At 52.1% G+C, this 26907-nt stretch overlaps 1 protein-coding gene across 3 annotated transcripts in view; it reads right to left on the reverse strand.

The window, feature by feature from the left end:
• The window catches only part of RNF220 (ring finger protein 220), a 331783-nt gene that overhangs the window by 100382 nt on the left and 204494 nt on the right, over positions 1-26907 (reverse strand). For all 3 annotated transcript variants that reach the window (XM_050961155.1, XM_050961156.1, XM_050961154.1), the window contains one exon: positions 19289-19418. In XM_050961155.1, coding sequence (XP_050817112.1) covers positions 19289-19418 — 130 coding nt within the window. The remainder of the gene's footprint in view (positions 1-19288; positions 19419-26907) is intronic.

Consider the following 26907-nt stretch of genomic DNA (forward strand, 5'->3'; position numbering starts at 1 on the left):
GGGAGGAGGAATAAATCTTTATTTTAAGAAGTTGTTTCTGTAACCACTGGCTCAGTGTGTCACACACGCCCTTCTCGTAGACAGTCCACGAAGGAAAGCAGCCTGCAGCTGATAGTTACTCAGCCCTCAACGCAGCTGACCCAAAGGCCACTGAAGTCACTGGACAGTCTTTCATGGACTTCACCGGGTTTGGCTCAAATCCATGGAGCTGAAAATCCGACATCAAACCCTAGGGATAACTGGGGGCTTGTGTAACATTTTCACTGGATTTGGGTTTAAATTTCATGGAAAGGTTTCTATTATTCCTAGTTTTTGTAATTTTTCAAAGTAAAACCCTGCGTTTGGGGCCAAATTTAGTCCTGTTGCATCAGTCATTTTAATATTAAAAATGAAAATGAAAAAAGAAAGGGAGGGAGTGAGAGAGAGAGATTTGGAACGGACATAAACTCTCATGCCTCTGGGCATAAGCCAATCTCCAGCTCTTGGGGTTTAGGAAAAAACTTTTTCTGGAACAGATTGTTGCAAATGTGCCTGCTGCTGGGTTTCTTGTACCCGCCTCTGAAGCACCCTGCGCCGGCCTCTGTTGGAGGCAGCCACTGGAGCAGATGGACCTTGGATCTGATTTAGTCTAGCAATTCCTTTGCCCCTCTAAATAATAATCTACCATCAGGGCTTAGTAGCACTCTCCTTTGCGGGAGGCTGTGTGCTTCCAGGCAGTGAACTGTTAAGAGAAGCTAGCGATGGGCTGAGAATCGAAAGGCCATCAGCAAAGAGAAACCTTCCATTCCATGAACACCGCAGACGAATTAAAAATGGTAAAAGGGAAATCAAGACCTTTAAAGTTCAAACACTTCTCGGTGCCTTTTAAAGTTTTTCGCTCTAGGCTCTTGTGGAGAGCACAATCTTTGGAGACCTCGGAATTCTCTTTAATCACTAAGCAAGTCTGCAGTGGTCTGCAATGATCACACATTTACATAGTAATAACCCCGACACTCCCCACATTATTTCATGGCGAGCATATTTCCACTCGGCGAGTGAGCCATGTGTTTTAAATTATTACCTGTACATAGGAAATTAGTTACTAAGTATGATATTCACAGGCTCCTCTGACACTTCTAATTAAGGTGATTTACACAGAATTCTCCTTTGAAATAAAAAAATGGTGTTTTGCTAGCTAATAAAACATAATTACTACCCGGTTTTATAAGTTACAGTTAGTTTTAATCTAGTTGGGGAATTGTTTATCTAGTTCATTACAACAAAACAACGTCTTTCCCTTTTACACAACAAAAGTATGAAGGAGCGAGAAAGGGCATATAGGGGGCGGGGACACCCCACTAATGCTCAGGGATTCGGGGGAGACCCTAATTTTTCATTGTTGTGGCTTTTTATTTTGATCAGCTACATGGACGCTTCTATGTTAATCCATTGTTAGGGGATATGCACTTGTACTGTACAGAGAGTGTGTGTGTGTGTAGGGTTGTGATGGTCCCAGACTCCAGGATGGAAAGTCACTGACTCAGATGGCTGGAGCTAAATCCCCATCGGGGGGCCTATGCCCTGAGATCATTGTGAAGGCATTCAGCTGCGTCACTCATATTAGTGTTAATGGGAGTCAGGCGGCCAGATACCCATGTGCTGCTGGGAACCCATATCAGCGCTACGGTGATTTCTACCCCTCCATTTACTATTTCACACCAGCTGTTAAGAGCAGCGTTCCCTTTCAGCAAAGCTTAAAGAAACAGGCGACAAGGCATGGATGGGCTGGAGCCTTTTAAAAACAGGCTCTGACTTCCTGAGAAAAATCCCCAGTTAATGTTAAACAACTCCCTGACATCTCCAGGGCCGCTGCTCTATTACCCAGAAGTCCAAGGGGTGGTTATCCACATCCAGCACTGCATTCCCTGCAGTCCCAGGGGCGTCGGTCCAGAGCCAGCGCCACATTCACTGTCACGTATAGTGACCGTTGCCAGTTTTCCTTCCAAGGAACCCCCTCCGTACAAAAAACTGGGGATGCCATCTCAGGGAGTGGCTGTCCTCCAGCTGCCAACAGACACCGCACACCTCCTGATTCTCCGAGACCACCATGCTCGTGCAATGGAAATGAAGAAGACGCAGCTCTGGGAATCTGGCAGGATGAAAATGTGTACGTGGATTGGCATGTGTTTCTGACAGAGCATTTCCAGGGCACATCATGCTGACCTGAGAGCAGGGGCAAGCTATGGCCAGGCTGCCTGCAATAGCAGGTTGGATTCCATGACCCAGGAGGCCCCTTTGAATCCTATGACCTATGTTCCTATGATTCCAGCCCATGGAAGATGAGCATGGGGACAGTGAGCTTAGGACAACTGTTCAGACCCTGAGTCCCTAAAATTAGACACATCTATAGTTAGGCACCTAGATAAATGTGGCATCATTTTCAGAAATGCTGATCCCCTCAAGCTTCCATGGATTTCAAGATGGTCAGGGACCATTGACTGCCAGAAGCTGGGAATGGGCGACAGGGGATGGGTCACCTGATGATTCCCTGTTCTGTTCATTCCCTCTGGGGCACCTGGCATTGGCCACTGTCAGAAAACGGGATACTGGGCTAGATGGACCATTAGTCTGACCCAGTGTGGCCGCATACTATTAATGTTTATTTTTATACATTTTTTAATGTTTATTGATTTAAATTTTCATAGTTTCAGGAAATAATGTGGGAGGAGGTCAGACAATTATTAAACATAGTAGATGTTGAGATTCAAAAAGTTAGAGCTTTATCTCCATTAAAGCACAAATTGTCAATATCATATGGCAAAATATACAAAGTAAACAACTTTCAATCAAACTCTAATAAGATTTCAAGCAGCATTTGTCTTACTTTGCCTAGCTGTAAATTTCAATTATTACCAATGGAAATATTTGTGTGTGTGGTGAAACCAATGTTTCCTGACATTTACCCATAAAAATCGAATCTTCCAAGCCTTCCAATAACTGACAAAATAGAGGGAGATTTGCTTTTGCTCACTTGTTTGAGCCCAAGTCCCTTTTTCTGGTGCAACTTGTAACTCTAGCAGGTACCATGTTTCCAGACAGAAATGGGGGGTAGAGGAGAAGGAGGGTCAAGTTCACAGGCTGAACATCGTGGGTGGCTTTCCTTGGGAAGCAGAGTGGAAGCTGCAGGGCTCCACCCGTGGCTGACTCTTAGCGCACCACCTAAGGACCTTTATGGAGAGAACTGTTTCCTCAACACGTTGGCTTCAGCTCAGGAGGATGGACTGGCAGTGTGGTTATGGGCCTTAAAAACAGGTATGGATTGATCATTAAATAGAATCAACAAGCTTAAGAAGGCTGGGCTTGGGCTAAGGTACCAGGCTAGGACTTGGTGGGGGGGTGTTCAGTTCTCATCTCTTTCTGTGTGACCTTGGGCAAATCATCTAATCTCTGTCTCCCTCAGTCCTCCATCTGTAAAATGGGGACAATGTTCCTTTCTCTGTCTATTTAGGGTGTCAGCTCTTTGGGACAGGGATGTCTCTCATTATACACAAACAATGGATAGCACAATGGAACCCTGACCTTGGTTGGCTTCTATTGTAAGACAAAGTGTTCTGCTCTCAACACTAGTCCATGCTGCTGTCTAAAAATCTTTAAATGCTTTGCAAACATCAACTGACTCTCAGGAAAGTGTATTCAAGTGAGATCATGAAGTACCCCCAAAAGTAGGTTAAACAGAGATGGTCGTGAAGAACGCTGGTCACGGCAAAGTCTGAGATCATTAGTGCTTAGTGCAATGGTCTGGAGCCCTGGGGCACAACCATTGTGCAAATAATTATAAATAATCACATCGATGGAAGAAGTTCCTTGTACTCAGGCAGTTAAGATCGTTTGTGTTTATTGCTTAATATAAAACTTCAATGAGAAGATATTTAAGATGGGCGAGGATGCGGCTGACAACTGCTGATTGCCACATACCTGTTATTCTTCTCCTATGAAACCATTCCATAAAATCATTCTCATCAGGGCTTTGGCTGGAAAGAGACTCTGCCAGCTCGCATTTGGCTCCCAAATTAGATTTTGTAAAAAGAAACTTTAAATATAAACTTGAAATATTCCCTTTTAAAAAAGTTCCAATGGAAACAATTTATTTTTAAAGCAAATTAATGGCCCCGGCAGCAGGATTTGCAACACAAACACCTCAGCCCTGGGGCAGAAGCACCTGAAAATGAAATTTGTCAGAACCTAAAACAAAATGGGCCACTCAGTTTGCATTGCTCAAGCTGGGAGAAATGCAAAAAGGAGGATGAAAGTGGTGGTGGAGGAAAGTGAATTGAATTTTTTTTAATGTCAGTTTAAATACATGGAGGTGTCATTTAAAACCTAAACAGAAAAATTAGGGTTTTTTAAAAACCACCTAGGGCCAGATCCTCAGTTGGTGTCAATTGGCACAACACCAATATCCTTTAAAGGAGCTACAGTACATCAGCTGAGTGACTGGCCCATGATTTTTAACTTGACAAGGCCCTGTCAACATCACCCGCTCTGTACTCCAGTTAAAGGATCTCCCAGCACCTGATCTGCGGGGCCAGATTCCCAAAGGCTCAGTGCCTTGTGACAAACTGGGAATGTTCTTAATGTTTTCTCTGAATACTGTGTTGGTGCCTCAGTGTCCCCATGACAGTTCTTAAGTATCTGGCAGAGCAAAGGGCCAGTGCACCCAAATGCCTGGCACTGTCTCCTAGCAACTGATGGCCTGGGCCCCCCCTCTGCAAAGGTGCCAGCTGAAGGTGTTGGAGACAAAGAGATCAGGTGACCTCCTGGCCCGGGAAAGGGGCTGAGCAGAGAGGAGGGGCTGGAGGGGGTGGCTAGTCGGGAGCTGGCTGGGGACGAGGAGTGAAGTGCAGACGTGGGGGGTCTGGCTCACTGCCCTCCATAATGGACCCGGCCAAGGGGTCCGGTTCGCTGTATCTACAAGCTCTGTGTTAGACCTTCTTCCTGTCATCTAATAAACCTCTGTTTTACTGGCTGGCTGAGAGTCACGTCTGACTGCAAAGTGGGGGTGCAGGACCCTGTGGCTTCCCCAGGACCCCACTGGGGTGGGCTCGCTGTGGGAAGTGCACGGAGGGGCAGAGGATGCTGAATGCTCCAAGGAGAGATCCAGGAGGTGAAGCCGTGTGAGCTTCTTGCCCTGAACAAGTCTGCTCCGAGGGAGAGGAGGCTCCCCAAAGTCCTGACTGGCTTGGTGGGGAGCAGTTCCAGAGTATCGCCCGGTGACTCCGTGACATGCCTACAGTCAGGTCTGGACCTTCCCAAGTGCTCACCACTCAGCAGTGACCATGGTGCCCCTCCTGGCTAGATTTTCACAAAAGCTCAGCCCCCCCAGTGGCTTGTGGAACGCTTGAAAACATGGTGTGTGGGCACTGAAATCCTTCTCTCTGCTCCCCAAAATAAATGGAACCCTGGCAGGATTGTGGCATCATCCGGATGGCATGAAACCCTGCCAAGGTGTCACCTGACCCCACTCAAATCCTGACGTCTCTCCGTAACCTCACCCCCATGGCCCTGTGACTGCGACACCGGCCAAGAACTTGCAAGCCAAGTGCTCAGGGCTGAGCCTCAGCCTGTAGGAATCAACTGGGTGCTGCCTCCATAGCTCTGGTTAAACAGGGCAGTGTCTCTGCATGGAACCTCCTCCCTGAGCGCACCCTGGTTTCAATAGGGGCTGAATGATGGAGTGGCCGTTGGAGGGGGAGAGGGATTCTCTCTACTAGTGCTTTATTTTCATCTCAGTCCTAGCTTTGTATCTGTCACACACGCTGCTTAAAACCCAGGCAAAAAAGGAGGCTACAGAAAAAACCCATAAAGGGAAGATAAAAGTCAGAGGGAGAAGTAGGATGTGAGATTGATCTTGGGGGCTCTTTGTTACTGCTGGGGTAATGAGTGGATAATTATCCCCCGTTGGTGCTACTAGCACAGAAAAAGGCTCCAGTATCAGATGTACACTGCTTAGGGGGGGAAATGGACCCGAGATTTATTCCCCAGCTCTGTTTTTTCTAGGTGTTCCTTCCATTTCCCCTCTCATGCACAGAACCAGGCTATCGGAAGGTGTGATAGGATCGTCTATCTAGTGAGTACACGGCCCCCTGTTGACAGAGTATTGGAGCCCCTCCCATTAATGGCTTCATCGTGTGAGATAGGGAAGTACTAGCCCCATTTTACAGGTGCAGAACTGAGGCACTGAACCATTAAGGGACTTGCCCAGGGTCACATAGGGAAACTGTGGCAGAGCCAGGCATCAATCCCAGGTCTCTGAAGGCCCAGACCAGGGCCTGAACAAGATCATCCCACAAATTTGGGAGACTTACTTTAGGCACCAAAAGTTTTGAACATGGTGGCTAATTTGAAGAGGAAATGGACTTCAGGAGAGAGCCACTACTGCAAAAATTCCCCATCCACCCCCAGCAAGGTGTTCAGAGGTCAGTGGGAGCAGCTTCAGCATTAGCAGGAGTAAAGCTGGGAGCCAGCCTGCTTCCCCTAGGTCCCAGAGTTTGTCAGGGTGGAGAGGAAAGGGGCGTCTTTCTCTGGGCCAGGAGGCTGTATTTCTCATCCTTCCCTCTGCACTGGAGAAAGTGTCCAGGGCAGTTACGGTTGTCACCCTCTGACAGCGGGGGACGACTCTCTTCTCTTTCTCTCCATCCGGGGTTAATCTGCCACGGTGAGGGGCAGATGATGGTCAGTCTGGGCAGATGGCTCTTTGCTTCTGAGGGCTCAGATCCTGAGAAGACTCACGCACGTGCTCAGCTGTAAGTACACAATCCGTCCAGCTGGGCTCAACAGGATCACTCCCACGCGTAAGTCTTTGCAGGATTGGGGCCATCGGTGCAGCCAGCCAGCACAAAACCCACACATCATCTACCCCGCACTGATGCCGACAGGGAGTGTGTTTGTTATCTAGTAAATGTGCCTCTGCTGTTGCCTTCCACTCCAGCGCAGGATGCATTTCAGGGGTGCAGGAAGTGATCCCCCCATATATATCAGCTGTTAAAGCGCCTTGGGATCCTTCAGGATGGAGGGAGCTCGGTAAATACAAGACGCTGTTTAATTTAATTACGTTTCACTCCCCATCCTCCCCTATGGCTTCCACCACCACCTGCCCTATCCCCCCGAGCTTCATCTCCTGCCCCTCGCTTTTCCTGCTCTCCGGAAACACGTGCCCCAGATCTCCCTGCACCCTGGTTCAGCATAACTGAGAAGTTCTCACTTCCCGGCTGGCCCCCTAGTTTGCACACTGTGGGTCTAGAGTAAATCTAGTCTGAACCAGGCTGTTAAGGAAAAAGCTGGCTAATGCAAAGGGCAGGTTCCCCAGGCAACTGGAGAGCCAGACATGGGCCTGAGCCAAAGTCCCCAATCCAGACACCTTTGAATTTTGGATGCTGAAATCCAGAGCTGAATCTGGATTTTACAGCTGGTGACTGACTTTCTCTCTGATGAATCAGTGCAAGAGCTCAGGACTGGCCAGGCCAGAGTGCTCAGCCTCACCCCCCTCGTTCTGATCCCACAGGAACAAGTGTCTGAAGTTCAGCCCCGTCAGAGCGAGAGCTGAGGTGCTGATACTGCTAGCGAGGGGGCTCTTGGAGCCAGCCTGTGCCAGCTGCTGTGACAACTGGGCCCACAAACAAACCCAAACTGTGAGCTCAACTGCAGGCGGGATGTAAAAGTTCATAGGACGTCCCAGTAACTTCTCATAACAAACGCTGATGAGAAACGCTGCGAAAGGGAGACAGAAATGTCGTATTGGGTACAGGGAAAAGGCCCCCTGGGATGATTCAAGGACTGTGTTGAAATTACGCTCGTTAAAAAAGGGATGTGGAGCCAGAAGTTAATGAGCCAAAATGAGCATGTTGGCTATTAAGCCTCATTGGTGAACCAGATAACGAGGGAATGGGCTATTCCACCCACCATGCCCTTTCGGGGCCTAAACAGACAGAGATTTTGTGGCACAAGAAAGAACAAACCAGGAACAGACAGAAAGAACAGCCAGAAGCTACTAGAGAGAGCCAGCCCACCGTCTCCTGGGACCCCAGGCCTTCTCATCCTCATCCATAAGGTGTCCTGACCAGAACGGGCTGAAGACAGAAAGACCCAGATGACATCACCACCCCTGCCAGCTCCAGCTGAATCCCAAGCCCCAGCGGGCGTGATGGTCATCACCAGTTTTGATACCAACGAAGCGATTGCCAAACAAGATGGGGGGTTTCCTTCTAACTACCAGATAAAGAGAAAGGGAACAAGGGATGGTGCTACAATGATTTAATGCTTTACCTTTCAAAGGCTTTAACTGATTTTCCTTCTTTTCTGTTTTTTAATAAAAAGGTTAAAAGCATTTTTAATGATGTGTTTGCCATGGTGCTAGGCAGGTTCAGGTCTCTGTACACCTTATTCACCACGGTTTAATATTGGACAGTGACTGGCTTATGTTAATACCTTTGGCCCATTTATTCCAGCTCAATTAATACATCACCGTCTACTGGGAGGACACCATGGTTATCACTCAGCTGCACGCCAGCATTGCTTGGAGTTTCTCTAAGGCAGCAGGGAAAGACCCCAGCCCCCCGCCATTTGATTAAAAGGGGATGGGAATCTCCACTAGTGTTTTGTAGAGCAAGGTATATGACACACAGTCAAGCAATTCTGATTCTATACACTAGAGGGTGGTGGTGCCATAGACATCAGCCAGTTCCTTGCAACTTTTTGCAGAGGTTTCATTCACTGCCTTGCAGACAGCCCAAAATCGCCTCAGGCAAATGTAACTGGGCTTTGAGGGTAGCGGTGTGCTTCCTATGCGGCTGCCTTGGAACAGAAATGCCTGGGCCGATTACTCACAGGGCAGATCCCGACAAACAGGCAGATAATCCACTGCAGGGCTTGGGAACTGGCCACCAGACAAAGCCAGAGCTCAGCAAAGATTCTGCCCTCTGGCTCACTCAGGTCAGCGCTCGAAAGCCGCAGGGCAAAGCAAGCGGCAGGGATGTGGCCGTCCCTTCACGATGCTACCAGAGGATGGCAAATAGCCTCGTTGGGGACTTCTCCTATTCTATGGGAGCTGAGCAGAGGCGGGGAAAGAGAACGCAGGTGTGTGCCCATGACTGCGCGAGCAGCAGAGGCAGGGAGCACGCGTGGATCTGTGAGCCTGTGTCAGTGTATGACAGCACATGAACACGTGAAAAGGGATGTATAAGTACACAGGATACATGGGATGTGCACATGTGGGTGTAAGGGCGAGCACAAGTGAGTGTGAAGCCATGTCTATGCTCAGGGGCCATAGTGGTGCTGCTGTCACCCCACAGTGCAGACACAGCCCACAGCGATGAAGGAGCTTTTCCGTTACCGTAGGAACACTGCCTCCCCGAGTGACGGTACCTAGGTCAACGGTAGCCTTCGTTCGTCGATGTAGCTGCGTCTACCCCTGGGGTTAGGTCAGCGTAGCTACAGCGGTGTGGATTTGTTGACCTCAGTTTCAAGTGTCAGCCAGATTTGTGTGGCATGTGTCTCTGTGTGTGTGTGAGAGAGACAGCAACCATGGGTGACAAGTTGAGTGCATGTGTTGGGGTGAACACGTGTGTTTCCATGTACATGTGACTCCACGTGAGCGTGTGACCACAGGACCCACTGGGGTCTATCTGAGTGTGGCCGTATGAGTGAGTGTGTCTGTGTACAGATGTGTGAGGGCTGTGAGCACGCCAGCAAATGTGTGTGCGACGGGGACAGAGTGAGGCTGTTGGTGTCTTTCCTTTGGCATAGGGACAGTGCCAGCTCTTCCACAAGACCCCAGCCGCCTACATGCCGAGCTCAGGCTGGAAACCCGTCTGTCCCTTTCAGGTCTGTTCCACTGACGACGGGGCAGGAGGGAAGTACGACAGGGAAATCGACTCGGGTGCCTCTGACGGTGACATCTGATGCCCCACAAACACACAGCGCCGCCACTGGGGCTGGCGAGCTCCTAGGTGTTGTCTAATGGAGCCAAGGGGTGAGACCGCAGATGGGCGCAGTTCAAGGCGTCCATCCCTCGACCCTTGGTCGTGAGTCTGGACATGTAGGGACCCTATGGGACCTAGAAACAGCAGCAGCCCAGGGCTGAGACATTTACAGCTAGACAGGACATAAGCCTAGATAACTGCCCCGGGAGCGGGGGGGGGGGGGACAGCCCTGCCTTGCCTGCAGCGATAGCCCAAGGGAGCGCTAAGCAATCTCTCCCCACCCCACCTCCATTTTGAAGTCGGGTTCTGACGTGGAAGCCAAGGAGATGCCAGTCACAGACCATGCAGAGCCCTGAGTGAGGGCCAGATCCTGAGCCAGCAGCCTCCACTCCCACCGACCCCACTGAGAGCTGAGCACCCAGCAGGATGTGGCCCTAAATTTCAAGCTCTTTTGCTAGGGGAAGTTTCAGCAAGCTCCCCTGGCCCGGCTGCCTGCGTCAGCTGCTTGGCTCCAAGCTTTGGGCTTGGCGGAGCCGCCTTACACAGGCTGTTGGGCAAGCTTCTGAGAAGATCAATCAGGAGATGGGGAGGGTGTCCTCGGCGGCCTGGCAGAAAGTACTGTGAGGCACTTAATAGTACCTGTCCCCAGGATCTCCCAGGCATGGATTTATGCCTTGCGAGGTCACTTCTGTTGAGACTCTAATAACATGACTTTATTAGCTTTCTTGTTCCTTCTTTAAGATACAGTAGCGGGGGGGGGGACTGTCATACCTGGGAGGGGGGGTTAGATAGGAAGCATCTGCCCTCCCGAATCCCCTTCTCGCTGACAAGAGGGAGAGGGAGAAAAATGATGCTCCTTCGAAATTTATCATGCACCCAATTACAATGTTAATTGGCAAGTCCCAGAAATCAATTAATTCGCAAATTTTTTTCAATTAAAAATTAAGATAAATCATAAAAATGTTATTAAGCAAAGGCCAAACTCCATGAACTTTTTTTTTTGTAGGCATCTGGATTTTTTTTTTAATTTAAATAAAAAAAAGAAAAGAGCTGTGTTGCCAAAGCCTGATGCCCTTGAGTGTCTTTGCTGAAGCGCAGGGGGCTGTCATCAGCAGGACTGGGCTGAAGACAGATAAAAAAATATCGACCGGTCGGACACACTGCTTCTGTTTTATTGATCAGGCGGGAATTTAACTTGCTGTGCATATCCACCGTGTCAGCAAGGGCCACAGGCGAAATTAAAAGTACTTGGCTTGGAGATGTCGCCTTGATATGGCGGAAGGGAGGGGCAGGGGGACGAAGGGGAGAAAGGGAAGAAGCGATGAAAGAAACAAGCAGATGGGAAAAAATAAGATGAAAAAAGAGGAAAGAGCCTGGAAAGAAAGAAAGAAAGAAAGAAAGAAAGAAAGAAAAGTTAGCCCACAAGGGAGAGAGAAGGACAAGTTGAGATGTCTAGCTCTCCCTCTGTGACACTCATTCAGTTTCGCTCCCCCTCATCCTCTGGAGCTATGTTCACCTGTCTCACTGCTTTTAAGGGGAGAGATTTACTATGTATTTCAATGGAGCTTTGTAAAAAAAATATCTCACTCATAAATGTCTCTAATCTCACTCATTCAAAGCCTGGTAAGTCTGAGGCAGTGGCTGCTCAGGGAGTGCAGAGGCAGCGCCTGCGTGCTGGCTGATGGGTTTATGTCCCTGGGCATAAATCTGGGAGACTGGAGGCGAGAGCCATGACCCTGACATGACATGTGCCAACAGAACTAATTTGGGTTTTACACACTCTATTTATCCTGCTGGGGCTTGGGAGTGCGCCTCGCTTGCCCCTTGGAGACCGGCGGCTTGGTTGGATTCTTTCGGGCAGCTGAAGGGAGGGGAAGGGCTGCCAGTCAATTTTTGCATCATTCAGGACTCTCCCTGGTCAATGCTAGGAGCCTTCTTTGTGACATAAAGCCCAGGAACTCCCTCTGGAATTAAACCAGCCCTGTGCACGTGGGGATCAGAGCTGGGCAAGCGGCAGCCTGGTTTAAATGCTGTTGTAGGAGCAGGATTCTGCGGAGCAGAGTGGATGGTGTGACACCGCGCTGCAGGTCCCATCTGCACTACATGTTCATACCAGCAGTAGGCCCCCCACTTACAACACAGCAGCCCCCCAAGATAACTGAGGCTGGCAGTGAGGGTGGGACTGAGCCGTATTTGAAGCATGTTCCCAGACTCCAGTGTTCTGGTCCCACCGGGGACAGGGCCCCATTTCCAGCTTCTGGAGAGTGTGGAGATCTGCAGCTATCGCCTTCTTTCCCAGCAGCCCTGAGAGACAGCCCTCTCGGCATGAGCGAGAGTGGAGGAACCACTGCCAGGAGCCGAGGCAGCAGCTTCTGCTCCCAGCTTGCCTGCCAAAGGAGGGAAGATAGTGAGAAAGGGAAACGATTGCCCACCATAAGGGGAATGAGGAGGGAAGATTTAAATCCTGGCAGGACTCACTGAAAGCCTCTGTAGGCGCGGAAGCCACTGAATTCCTTGTGTCTGGCTTTCCCTCCCTCACCATGAATCAAAGCTGGCACAATGGGATGAGCTGCGCTTCCCCCGTGAGCACCTACCCTGCTTTGAACGGGTCTTTCCTGCCGCCCTACTGCATCCTGCTCCACTTCCCTCTCCCCGGCAGCGTTGGCTCTCTGCTTTCTGCCAACTGGAAAACCACTGGGAGCATTTTCCCTTTGCACCCAGCTCGAAGGAGCTGAAGGAGCCGGCCTCAGCTGTATTTCGGGAAATGCCTTGCAAGCAGCTAGGACGTAAGAGAGCTCGTGTGCTGGCTCTGGGGACACTGGTCTGGCTCAGTGGGGCCCCCCGTTAACGCCTCAAATGCTGTGCACACAGAGACCTCACCCCACTCTCTTCATGTGGGCAACAAACCAGAGCCCATTAACCAGGGAAGGTAGCAGCTAACAGAGGGATTTTAAAATACACATTTATTCAAATAGCTTGAATAAAGATGAACTGTGTTTGCTCCACAGGTGTTATTGTTTCCTGGACACAGAGATACTACGATGATGGGTGCGAGAAAGAAAGAAAGAAAGAAAGAAAGAAAGAAAGAAAGAAGCACTGTAGCTTTTTAAAGTAACTTTGTATCCTTGTTCATAACCTTTTATCCCAGGCAAATATCCCTGTGCCTCGTACAGCAAGCGGTGCTTTTGGAAAGCTACATCACCCTTTTTGTCCAGTGTCCCATGTACATCCCTGGGCACTTGTTGAGCAGCCCCTACAAGGTGTTAAGAGCTGCTGCTGATCAGCTGTTTCATTGTAAAGCTACAGTCTACATGTAAATCTCTGAGCCTGCAGCCGAGCCCTTTGAATCAGAAATCCAGCACGTCTCCTGTTGAATTATCCCAAAAGGCTGAGGCCACTTTGTGATGGAGTAGGGGCTGTCTGGGTGGGGGATGGGAGAGCCAGGGATCACTTTAGGTAAGGTACAAGTTGTCAGACTGTAACTTGAGCCTGGGAGCAGGGGGGGTGTCAACACCTTTGCCGGGGAAGGTGAAAAAGGATGGGGCCGGCTGGAGGGAGGGGAGTTTAGTTTCGGTTTTGGGCTGGGTGGTTAAAATTCAGGGGGCTAAGCTTCCTGGACCCCAGAGGGGCTTGATTGAGGGGTCCTGGCTGTGCCTACAAGCTCAGCTGTAACCGGCATGGCTGGCTGAGAGTCACTGTGGGTCCCAGGAAGAGGGGGTGCTGGGCTGGACTCCCCCACACTCCATGACAACTGGTGCTACAGCCTAGCCCTTTGAATAAGAAATCCAGCAAGTCTCCTGTTGAATTATCCCAAAAGGCTGAGGCCACTTACACTGAAATAATATGACTGAAGCACAATTAGCAAGACTCCACATTAAACCAAACCAAACCACATGAGACACAATGTAGCCCTTAGATCAGGGCAGTGTCTGAGTGCTTGATATTACCAGGATGCCAGGGCACAGAGAGACCTGATGGACACAGCTGGTTACAGTGTGGTACCAGAGACGTCAACAACCAATGCACACCTAGTGAGAGAGTCTCTATCCCCGAGAGCTAAATACAGCAAAACAAAGGATGGGGGGGAGAAGTGACCCATTTTAGCTTAAATTTCCCCCCCAAAATTCAGTTTGAGACAGACACCCAGCATAGGAAATTTCAGCCCATGTGATTTAAGTTTGGAAAGTGATAAGCAACTAAAAAGAAAGGTGTTATAATGGAAAGTGTTAGGCACCCTTAATTATAGGCGTGTCATGACCAGCTCCACCTATAATATTCACCCACACACACAGTTCACATACGTTCATCGGGGCATGTTCATGTACAAGGAGCCAGCACATCAATGGGCTGGCGGCACATGGAACAAACTGATCGTCATGCTGAGGGCCCAGTGCCCAGCTCGCTCCATCAGGAACCATGTGAACAGGAGTGTGGTGGATATTCAGCGAATGGCACATGGTGAGGGTGTGCTGCAATGTGCTCCACACTGTCCGGTGACCCCAGATTCACAAATGGCAGTCAAAGAGTGGGCTGCCGTTCACCCCTTTCCCTACACTACTTCCTTCCGCACCCTCCCGGGGCCACATGCTCCAGGTCGATCACACTAGGTGTGCTCTCTTCATGGGGAGGGATGGGGAGTGTAATGCTGCCCTTGGGTGAGTGCTCGCAGCTCCCACTGACGTCAGCAGGCACAGGAGGCTGCATGCAGGGGCTGGGATTGCAGGAATCTGGACCTTACGGAGATGCTTTTGATTCCTCAAACGACCTCCACCTCCTGGACAGGAGTTGGAGATGCAACTCACGCTGCTCCGAGAGACACTCAGATCAGCTTCGGGATATTACTGCCTGCTGAAATTTCAAAATAGGCCTGATTGCTGCTTCCTGGCTACTCCAGAGCTGGTGTCAATAAATACAGAACTATGGGCAAGACAGACAGGGGCAGGGCCCGATCCATGAATTCTGTACAGGCTCAGTGGGGCTGGGGCATAAATACGTGCCGTGCATATAGGTCTGACATGGCACTGTTCTTATTTATTATTTTGATTGTGCAAATGCCTAAAGGCCCAATCGAGGATTGGGCCCCCATGCGGCTGGGTGCTGCATATAGATAAAATGAACAGAGGGCTCCTCCCCTAAAGAGTGTCTGGGACTGGTTCTACACCCAAACCCTATTTGCCACAACTGGCCTTTGGCTCCTTGGAACGGGGACTTCCCACAGGTAAGCTCCTACTTCATCTCTCTGCAGAGGGAGAGCAGGAATTTTCCGGCACTGAAGGAGTTAATCCCAGAACGCTGAGGCTTGTAGTTTTGTTTACTTTCAATTTATACCCTTCGCTTAAAGAGGGGAAAAAAAGAAAAGGCGAGGGGGAGCCAGGTGACATATTCTAAGAGGGAGCACTGAAAACGTGTTAAACACTTCAAAATCTCATACATTCAATCGGCCTCTGGCAAGACATCTGCCTAATGTTAGTGCTTAAATATCCTTCTCCATTTTACATGCATTCAAGTCTCATTTGAGCGAAATGAAACGGTATTATTAAAGGGAGATTTCGCACAAATGGCCTGAATTTGACATGTCAGGTTCAATGAGGCTGTTACATATGTAACGCCGAGAAGGGCTTCGAGGCTGCTGGCTCTAGAAACAGCGCCAGTGGCTCAGAAATGAAATTTGCATGCAGCCCTCTCCCTCTCTCCCTCCCTCCCTCGAAAGGCTGAGCTGGGGCTGGCGGGGTGGGTCTCAGGCCCCAGCCACTTTAAAGGGGGGTTGGACCCAGATCCAATGGACCCATCTCAGCTCAAACCCACTCGACGTTTCAAGAGGCTTCTGGTAAATTCCACTTCACTACATGCTCTGTCTCAGTGACTGGCCCAATGCTGTTTCTCCCTCCCCTGGTCTCTTCTCAATGCAGGTGACTGCAGTCACAGCTGGTTGCCAGCCCCTTGGGATGGCATCTTCTGCCTGCCCTAGCCACACTGGCTCAGTCATGCCCCTCCTTGCCTGAGAGTGGCTTTTTTTCTGCAAGCCGCCAGCCCTGAGCGCTCTGCCAGTCTGCGGGAGCGTGGCTGGCAGCCCTTGAAAAGCCGCTGCCGACATCACCACTGGCTATGAGACAGGAAGCTACGGGAGATGCTGGGGTCACTGCGCCGGAGAGCAGCTACCCCCGTGGTACATTTATGAGCGCTTTGTCCAGCCTGCTTCCCAAAGGTCCCAGAGGACGGGGCTCCCGCCCCTCCCTGTGGAGATGGTTCCACAGCCCAAATCATCTGGCCTGCAAGGAGCCTTTTTCTGCAGTTCAGCCTGCACGCCATCCCGTCCCTCCTGTGCACAGCCTGGGAATGCCTCCTCTTTCCACTGCTTCCCACGCGCCCTCCAGGATGTCACTAACTTCCTGGTGAGAAGGTGCCTAACCTCAAACCCAGCGTGCCAGGCAAGGTCACCCCACACCCAACGGTCTGCTCCACCAGACCAGACTGCTGCTCCTTCCAGCCCAGTATCCCACCTCCGGCCCGGGCGCTTGCTGAGCCTGGGGGATGATGCCTGCAGAGTGGGCCTGAGGGGATCCGCCTTGCCTCACCACAAGCGCTGGCCATTTGTTTTTGTTGCTGCAAAATGATTATTAAAATGTCACCACACAAACCATGACTGGCTGTGTCCTCTGTTAAAAACCGAGCCCCCCCCGGAAAGCAACCCCTCGGCATGTTTCTACCCCTCAGCCTGATAAGTAACAGCTGCGCAGCTATTTCCATAACGACTCGGCACTGGAAGGGGGCGGGCTGGGCTCCTGCCCCAATCCCCATCATGTTTAGAGCCCTGCCTTTATTTGTATGTTTATTGGATTAGTTGAGATCATCCTGAGTTTCTCGCTCCGCTCGGTGATGTGTTTCAGAGCGGCAGTGGTGTTAGTCTGTATCAGCAAAAAACCGAGGAGTCCTTGTGGCACCTTACAGACTAACACATTTATTTGGGCATAAGCTTTCGTGGGCTAGCCACGTGCCACAAGGACGCCTGGTTTTTTATCTCGGTGATGTGTTGTTCTCTTGCTCCCGGTTCTTCCTGTGGCCATGCCTCCAGGGCAGGGAGCGGAAGAGGGGCCACTCGGATTGCTACAGCCAATCGGCCCTGCGTGGCTGGGAGAGGTTCCAGGTAAGGAGCCACATTTGTGTCCTGCTCCCAACCCTGGCAGGAGTTTCGGTGGCTCCCTCCGCGGCAAGGGCGGCCGCGGCCAGAAGGCGGGGAGAGAGCGCCAGGGCGATGAGCGGCTTTGTTACAGATTAGCCTCTCTTGCCTGAATCCATAGAGTAGATTGACTGTTATCTGTCATGGCACGGTGGGAGTCGTTATTTAATAATTAATAAAGACCTCTGATTCTTCTTCAGCCTGCGCGAGACCGACCAGCCGGCCAGGGAAGAGAGGGCGAGCCACAGAGAGCTGGCTGCTCTTTAACTGCCGCTCGCGTTTAAAGGAATAATGCCATTCTTTTTCATTTGTCAGCTGGCCCACAATGGCCCTTGTCACGCTGTATGATTTAGGGTTTCCTTTCCTTTCCCATTAAACGCCACCTTCCCATCACCGCCGCGCACCGACCAGAGGCTGCTCAGCAGTTTCAGTTTCACTCTGATATTGGCCCAACTTCCTTGATGGGCTGCTCTGACCACTAATTGCTTCTGTTCATTTAAACCTGTTCACTAATTTCCAGTGGCCCTTTATTAAGTTGGATGCAGCCCAAATTACACCATAAATTACACACACAAGGGGACTGGTGTTGCATGGGATAAATGCATTGGCTGTTCGCTTCCCCCTCCCCGTCTCTCTTTTAACGAGCCATGGATCTGCATCCCACCTGGGTGATGAATCTGGGAGGTCTCCATCCAGCCCACATTCAGGAGGTCTCTGCTGAGGTTCCCTCCATTCCCCCTTCCCCTGCAGCCAATCACAGTCATTGCTTGGCTGGAAAATATCCCAGACCGAGCTGAGACTGAAGTGGGCTCTCTCCAAACCTCAGCGGTGGTCTGACCATGTGCTATGGGGCAATTAATCTGAGCCACTCCCCCGCTGCCATCAACTCCCTTCCCTATCCCTCGGTGATGTAACTTAGCTTCCAGTCGGCAGTTTGATTCTTTTTCTCACCTTTTAATAACCGGGGAATTCATTAATAATTGAAATAAACATGCTCTTTTCCAAGGCTGCTGAGCTTTATTAAGGCAGGGGCAGGGATCTGCCAACCCTTGGCTACAGTCATTCCCTAAATAACTGCTAGCAGTTAAATGGCAATTAATTTTTTTTTAACTAGGGGACTTTGCTGTGCTGGGGAAAGCAGCAGGCAGTGGGAGCTGAAAGGCAGCCCAGGGCAGCAGGCTCTATGCTAAATACCTGCTGCCTTGGTGGCGGGTGGGTTGGTTTTGCCTCCTTGAGCCCCAAACCTGCTGAAGCAAAGTACCAGGGATGCCTCAGGTTGACAACTCTAAGTACCTGCTTGCCCGAAAGCTCGCATCACAGTGGGAAGCAGCATGTCCCTGGGTTTTAGTGGGGCTGGAGGAACATAAGAGCGGCCATACTAGGTCAGACCAAAGGCTCATCTAGCCCAGTATCCTGTCTGCCTACAGCGGTCAGAGCCAGGTGCCCCAGAGGGAATGAAGAGAGCAGGGAATCATCAAGTGATCCATCCCATCGCCCATTCCCAGCTCCTGCAAACAGAAGCTAGAGACACCATCCCTGCCCATCCTGGCTAGTAGCCATCGATGGACCTATCCATTAGTTTATGTCTAAGGACTGCTTTGGAATCAAATTGCAATGAACATCAGGGAGACATTACTCGGTGAAGTGTATTTAATGGCCACGGGAAGCAGGATGAAGGGCTAAGGGCTGGGGGAAGGAGGGCTCAGCCCATCTCCTCCCCCGGCAGGAAGGCGGGTGAAGACCAGCTCTGAGCTCCAGAGGTGCAGTGAGCGTTACTGGGGACTCAGCGGGTAAATGCATTGGCCCTTTGTTCTCTGGATGCCTGGTTTTATAGTGGGCACTGTGCTCCACTCCCAGGGAAGCTCCCAGTCAAGCCAATGGAGAGACTCCTGCTGACTTCGTCGGGGGCTGGATCAGGCCCTGGGCTCCCATGTGAAAATGAGTTTGCTGGTTTTAGCCCAGTCCCCTGGGCGCTTCACGTCCACAACCCCCCCTCCCACACACACCTCATTCACTATCACTGGCAGGGCCTGCTTGGAAAGTGCCCACGGCTGGCTGGCCTTGGGGAGGTGCCTGCTCCCACACCTGGATTTTAAGCTTCGGCCAACTGGCCGCTCTGGCGGAGAGAGGATGGAAAAACAGGGCAGTCCCTTACCTGACATTCAGCTGAGTGAGTTTCTCCAGCTCCTGCTCCATGTGCTCCTGCAGCTCGCCGGGGCGCAGAAGGACCTGGCAGATGGGGCAGATCGGGGCCTGGCTGTCATACAAGGTTGCTTTCTTCTTGCCTGTAGGGAAAGGAATGGAGACAGCATTAACCCTCGTGCCTGCATAAGCCCAGTCTTGGTTGACACTGACATTACCCCAGCCATGTTTCTCTGCTGGCCCAAGGCAGGTTTAGGCACGGTAGCACATGGACCCGAGAGAGCCCCAGGACAGATGCTCACAGGGAGGTGGTGGGCGCCCTGCCCAGCCCCACGGCACAGCAACCCCGAAGGGAGATGAAAGGAAAGGTGCAGCTTTGCCACTTGGCTTCTATCGAGGCTCCAAGCTTTTCCCATGGACCTGTTGTTCCTGTGCAGCTGCCAGCCCTCACAGACGGGTTAGACACAGCCTCCAGGTCCTACTCCCTCGCATGACTGAGACGGGGTGTTTGGGGACAGGGCTGGGTGGGAAATTGCTAGTGTGAGTGACATGCTCCCACTTGAGGCTGGCTGAATTTCAGCATGACGATCTGAACACGACTGATAGAATATGGGCGAATGGAACAAGCTCTTCCGTAGTGTATTTTCTAATGAATTTCACTCTCTGGCAGCAGACACAGAGAGAGCACGAACGCCCCTCCAGATTAAAGGCTCTTTGGCCAGGCATGTTGTACACATCAGCTCCAGCAGGAGGCAGCGGGTTCTAGTTCCTTGTACTCCTCCATCTGTCTCTGTCTGTATCCATCTCTTGTCTGATGCAGGGCCCGGTTTTGTTCTCTTTGCACAGCACCTCGCACACCGGGCTCCTAACTAACATTCCTGGTTCTGCCACTGCTTCCCTGGGTGGCCTAGGGCAGGACCTTTTCCCCGCTCTGTGCCTCAGTCTCCCCAGCTACAAAACGTGGAACGATGCTATTGCTCTGCCACTTGGAGATGGACGGCCGATAAAGTGCTAATTATTGTTGTCAAGCCTGACGGCCCCTGCGTGAGGTAGGCCAGGATAATTATACCCCGTGTACAGAGAGGGGAATTCCCCCAGCCCATGCAGTGAGGCAGTGGCAGAGCGGCCGATAATCCAGGGCACTGTTCTCCTCCTCCCACCCCGATCAGGGATGAGTAAGTCCCACTGAAGGCCATGGGAATTCCTCATTTCCTGTGGTGAGAGGAGAGGAACCCCTGGAGCAACTGGCTTGTTCCAGCTCCGGACTCAGAGCACACGCCTCTCCCTCCTGCCTGGCCCCACACGGCCAGTAACAGTACGTATAAAAGGAGGGCTCAGCGCCATGTGGGAGCCTGGTGGGGGGTTCCCTACTACTCTGCAGCAGCTTCCTATTACCAAATCCCACCCTGTGCTCCCTGGGGCTCTGCACCGTGGCCACGGCCACACGCCTCGTCTGGCTTCCTGACAGCAGCTCCACTCAGGCTGCTCCCCAGCACTCCAGGATGAAGGCTGGCAGCCCACTCGAAAGGTCAGGGGCCAGATCCTGGCTTTGCTGCGCTGAAGTTCACCGAGTCACACCAGGGATCAATTTGATCTCATGTGGTTCGTCTCCCCATAGGCTGATGTTATCAGGGGGCCGATCCTGAGAGGTGCTGAGTGTCTCTGACTTCCCTGGGAGTTGAGGGCGCTTAGAACCCTGCAGGATCAGCCTGGGGAGAGCTCAGAAAAAATCCTGCGGCTCCCCCCAGGCCTGAGAATGCTGCCTTTCTATTTTCACTGCACAACCAGATTCCTCTGTTTAAGTCCCTGTTCCTAAACCAATTTCCTCCAGCTCAGAAACTTTATTGCCCCTCCGTTAGGAATATACAGCGCCTATTTAACATAAAATAAAACTCTAATGCAAACAATGAAGCTACAATAAAGGAGAAACACCCAACGGCCTCCAAATCCCTGTTTCCCAGCTGTATTAGCGCCTGTGATCATAAGGGGGCGTGCCGAGTCCAGGTCTGAGCGCTCCTGCAAGGGAAGCATGCTTTATGGCTGCCCGTTGTCATCTAATGTGAACCCTCCTGCTGGATTATTTATTTATGTGTTAGACACGGATCAGATTGGTGCAATCCAAGCGAGAGGCAGTAATGCACAATGAAGCAGTCTGCGCTGGCTACAAGAGGCTGCATGCAATGTGGCCTTCCAATCACAAGCCCAAAGGTGCCATTTTATGGCTCCTGAGAACGGTGGAGCCCAGCTCAGTGAATCCCCGTTAAAGGAAGAGACCTTCTCAAAGGATGAAATGTTGGTGCTGGCAGCTTTCTGGGGTGCCTGCTGCTCACTGTATAAAAGGCCCGTGCACACATTTAACGAGAGGCAAGATCTGAAATAAGTGTGTGACTAACCTTGGCTCCTCCTTGCCTTCCAAGGGCACAAGTAGCCAGTGATGGTCCTTCTGTGGGGCTTGCAAAGCACTTTAGGCAAAGCCATTAATTAGCTCCCATCCCCCTGTGGAAATGGCGACAGTGAGAGGGAAGGCACTTGCCCAAGGTCAGAGCCAGAGATCGGAACACCACCATGAATCGACTCTCTTTACAGCCCCTCCTGCTCTAACCACTAGCTCAAAGCTGGGCAGGGAGCTCAGGAGTCCTGATGCGCAGCCCCCTCTAGCCATGAGACACAATTTCTGCCTCCAGCCCAGAACTGACCCCAAGGGTTCTGACCCCTCTCCCACACCTCCCTGCTCCATCCACTGGACCCCACTTCCCTCCCGGCAGATTTGCAGACATGCAGCTTTGCTATCCTGGATGTCTCCCCCACCCTCTGACACAAGCTCTCTCCTCAGTCTCTCGTGTTTCAATAATACCCCAAAACCAAACCAGAGCCAAAGAGCCAGTGCACGCTGACCCCAGCGGGAAAGGCCGGCATTTGAGCAATTCCAGCTTCCTGTTGGAGCCTTTCCACTTTTGTGTGGCGGGGGCTTGAAATAGCCCAGGAGGGACCCCCCACCGCCTGCTATTTATAACGTTAGCCCCAGCAACAAAACAATGGCGTTGTCTGAGTCTCCCTCCCAAAATAAACAGGCCGTCTTCGAGCGGACGGGAAATCCTGCTGGGTCTCCGCTGAGTAAACACGCTGCCCTCCTGGATCCCCTCCCCATCCGCCTGCACTGGGCATGCACCCTCTGAGACCTAGACTGCCTGTGACGCGGAACAGTAGCGGCTGCACTGGGATGGGGCGGGCTCCCTTTCTTGCCATGACCACTAGCAGCGCTCTGGAGCCACCGTTTCCAGCCGCGCTCTCAGGGCCGAGCCTGGGGGCCTTAGGACGAAGGAGGGAAACCCCCGGGCCATGCAGCAGCGGCACTGCAACAGAGGGCAACGGTGCAGCCGCCTCAAGAAACCAGAGCAAAACATGCCCATCAAGTGCTAGGGGCGGCTTTGCTACCCCCAGCCGAATGGCCTGTTTCACCCGCTCTGTGCCAGCACACTGGCTGCACGTGGGGGACATGCGGACACTGCCCTGCAATCAGCTCCCACGGGCTGCGTGTCCGGAAGGCAGCTATGGGTGAAATCGGCTCCGTTTCCCTGGCACAGACCAGAGCTGTAGGCTGCAGGATCCTTCCTCGAACGCTGGGGGCTATGAAATGGAACCCGCCTGGCCTCCAAGGGGCCATGTGGCTTCCCCACTGCCAGGAGTCCCCCCTCCTCTTCCAGGGCCTGAGCCAAGCGCCACCACCATGAACGGAAAAACTCTCACCGACTTTGCTGGGCGCTGGATTGTGCCCGGTGTCTCCAAGCCCAGCCTCCCTGTCCAGGGTCCAGCAGCCCCCTCAGGCCAGGCCAGCAGGAGGAATGAGCAGTGCTCCCCTTAGCTGCCAGCTGCACTCACTGTATTGTAACAAATCTGTGCCAGCCAAGCACGGGACAGCTGCCCTACTCGGACCGTGGTGGGGACAGCGGGGCAAGAGCTCCCACCCGAACAGGCGCCTTTCACGGGAGCTGTCGGGGGGCATCCTCTGTCAGGGTTCAGCGGCGCAGGGCCTGTGACACAGCTGCGCGGGGGTGTTACTGATTGCTGCACTGGTGCTTCATGGCAGAGAGGGAAAGACACGGCACTGCCGAGAGGAGCTGCCAGTCTCACTATGAGCAGCAGGGAGGGGACCCATTCTGACTCCTATGCACGGCTCCCAGGCCTGCAGGACTAACGGTAAATAGGGAACGCTCTTGAGGCCACAGATGTGTTGTCTGTGCGCAGGGCCAACTGAGAACACACCCCGGACCATATTCTCTGGCCTCAGGGCCCAGCCAGACTCCCACCCTTTGATCTCTTCTGTCATCTGGGGATGACACCCGGGCACTGTGCAATGCTGGAGAAGGGTGCAGTGAACCCTGAATGCAACAGCAAAGGAGGCAGAGACATCCTCAGCTTGGCATTGGCCCAGTCCATAGGCAGAGGCTGGCAGGGCACTCACCACCACGAAGGAGTGAGTCCAGCTCTGGGATCTCGAGCAGGTCACTGACCCAGCCCACGCCACTGAAAAGCAGAAGCCACCTCTGAACTGAGCTAGGGTGGTAAATCTATTCCGCTGGGTACCTGTGACAGACGCTGCCCAGAGTTCCCAGCCTGGGTTAGACCTGCCTGCCCATGCGGACACAGTCGGTGCCCCCAGCTCCGCTCTCCGTACCTTTGCCAAGCCGGCTCCTGAGAGACTCTGAACGGCTCTTTTCAGGGTCTGTTTTTGGCAGCTGTGCTTTTGTTTCCCTTGCCGCTCTCTCTCCCCCCGTCGGTCCCTTGTAATGCTGTCGGGCTCTGCTCCAGTGTTTACCTTCCTCGACTCTGCTGCATTTCCCCCTTGCTGGCCAGTGCCAGAGAGATGAAAAGGCAGAGCCTGGGCACTCCTGCTGTTTGCAGGGGCTCTGAGGCTCTGAGGAAATGTTTAACTGTAAGTGTTGAAACTGAATATTTCCTGCCCTGAAGGCAGAGTTCTTGATACACAAATGAACCCCTGCGCTGTGGAATTTTTCCACCAGCCCCTTCCAAGGGAGCTTGCAAATGGATCACAACCCAGGTGGCTACTGAATTAATAGTAACACACCCACCTCTCCCTTCTGGAGACTGGGAGCTAGATCCTTGTCTTGTTACATCAATGCAAATCCAGAGCAACCCCACTGATCTCCAGGTTGCGACCCCAGATTGACACCAGTGTGACTGACAGCAGGATCGGGTCCCTGGGCTCTGAACGTAGCTTAGCTATCCGTGAAATGAGTCTGGCAGTCGCAGCTCAGTCCCTGATGAGCTCTGTTGTTAGAAAACAGACACATATGCAGCCTGCACCCACCTATTACATCTGAAATAGCAGAGAGGGTTTTGAGTCAGGATTGAGGGGCATCAGCAGAGCTGCATGGTGATGGTGGTGGTGGGGAGATCAGGGTTGGGATACCGGGGGCTGCGGGTGGGGATTGAGGGGCATCGACGGAGCTGTTGTGGGGGGAGGGGTTGAGGGCTGGGTGCCAGGGGGCTGCGAGTTGGGATTGAGGGGCATCGGCAGAGCTGCATGGTGGTGATGGTGGGGGGATCAGGGTTGGGATACCGGGGGCTGTGGATTGGGATTGAGGGGCATCGGCAGAGCTGCATGGTGGTGGGGGGAGGGGATCAGGGTTGGGATACTGGGGGCTGCGGATCGGGATTGAGGGGCATCAGCAGAGCTTGGGGCGGGGGGTGGGGGTGGAAGGAGCCCAGGGCTGAAATACTAGGGGGGTGTGGGTCAGGAGTGAGGAACATCAACAGACCTGTGTAAATATGTTGCTGAAGTGACTCTAAAAAGAACAACTGAAGGGAAACTCCTTCACTTCAAATAGCAAGAGAAACGCAAAGGCGGCAACTCGTCCTCTCGGAGACTTTGGGCAGTGAAGCTCTCAGCCTCCTTCAGCTCCCTCTGAGCTGTAAATCGCCCCCAAACGCCAAGTGAAGGTTCCTCCGCTCAGCTTTACAAAAAGGCGAGATCCCAGCGAATGCCACGGACCATACCAGAGGGTAATGGGGGTCAGATGGCTCCCATATAAGGCAGCTGAGACCCACGGCTGAATTCCCACTGGCCCTTTTCATTGCCCATGGTGAAGGACGAGCTGGGTTCCTGAGGCAGCGTTATCACTGGAGCCCAAAGAACAGGAGTAACAACTGGGATCGCACCAGACCCGGGAGCTCAGAGCTAGGCCGGATCAGCACCAGCTCTCGCAGCCAGCTAAAAACACAAGGCAGCCACCATCCCTCGCGTGTCATGATGGGAACTTGCAACCTCGCGAAGTTCTGGAGCACCTCCCGGGGTCACAGAGCGCTTGGCAAGGGTGGGTCAGTGTCACTAGCCCCGCTGCACAGATGGAGAAACCGAGGCATGCGGCGGTGAAATGAATCCCACAGTGAGGTAATGACTGACCCCCAGCCTCCTGCTCCAAGCACCAGATCTCACTCTCTCCTTGATCTGGAAATAGAACCCAGGAGTCCTGACTCCCAGCCCTTCCCCCCACTGCTCTAGCCACTAAACCACACCCCCCAGGGCCAGGAATCCTGAATATTATAAATGTCCATATCTTATAAATGGACAACTAGAGCCCCTCAGCTCCTGGAGCCGCAGGCAGATCAGATCTCCCGAAGCTACAGCTGGAAGGGAGAAGAGATGTGGCTGCTATGGCACTATAGAAAACCCTACACTAGTTGAGATGCGCAGAGAAGTGTTACAGACCCCACTAATCCCCTAGGAACTCTATTTCTATGGTACTTTATGTGGGAGCGGCTCAGATCCCGCCGTGATGGCCAACAGCACAAAACCCTAAAATAGAAAGATCAGCAAAAGAGAGCTGGGAACAGCCCCATTAGGAAGAGTTGGGAGAACACTGCAAACGATGCCCTAGAAACATCGGCTAGATCCTCACATCAGTTTGCTCTGGCCGCGGACTCTGCCCCCTTTTGTGTCTGTGAATGCTGGTGGGTCATGTGTTATTAGCACCGGCACCAAGGAAAGTCAACTTCAAACTTGCCCTCCCCCAGTGCACGCAGAAAGCAATGCCGGGAATGCGTTTTCGGTGAGCGTTAGACCAGAACGACCATCGTCCAGTCACCAAACAGAAATTATTCCATGGGACTTACGGAACAGGTCAGCCGCTGGGTAAGAGAAATTCACACGCAACTTTGAATCAACAAAGTTGAGAAGAATCACGTTGCAGTTCATTCCGGGAACTCAGTAAGATGCAAAATTAGTTGAATACATTGTTTGTAATTGGATTATTTGTTTGGAATTAGCACCCACTCATAAAGCCCCTGCCCCAGCCAATGCGTCTCTCTGGGTCTCCCTGGCTAGGAGTGTAAGTGGGGGCCCATGTGCTATGTTCAGGTGGGCAGGGCAGCGAGGAGGAAAAGCAGGGTCCTTTGCTACAGGCTATTTGCTAGTGTTTCGCCCATTCTACTTTGAAGTTCCCAGCAATGGGGCTCCGACCCCCTCCAGAGAGATCGCCCCACCAGGATGGCTTTCCCTGTGCTCAGCTGCTTTTCTCCCTGTCTTTGTCTCATCCCACTGAAACGTCTTAACGATCAGAAAACTCCTTCCTCCCATTTGATTGTTGTAGCCCAAGTCATGTTCCAGGCGTG

The sequence above is a fragment of the Gopherus flavomarginatus genome, chromosome 7 (genome assembly GCF_025201925.1).
Source record: "Gopherus flavomarginatus isolate rGopFla2 chromosome 7, rGopFla2.mat.asm, whole genome shotgun sequence".
NCBI lineage: Eukaryota > Metazoa > Chordata > Testudines > Testudinidae > Gopherus > Gopherus flavomarginatus.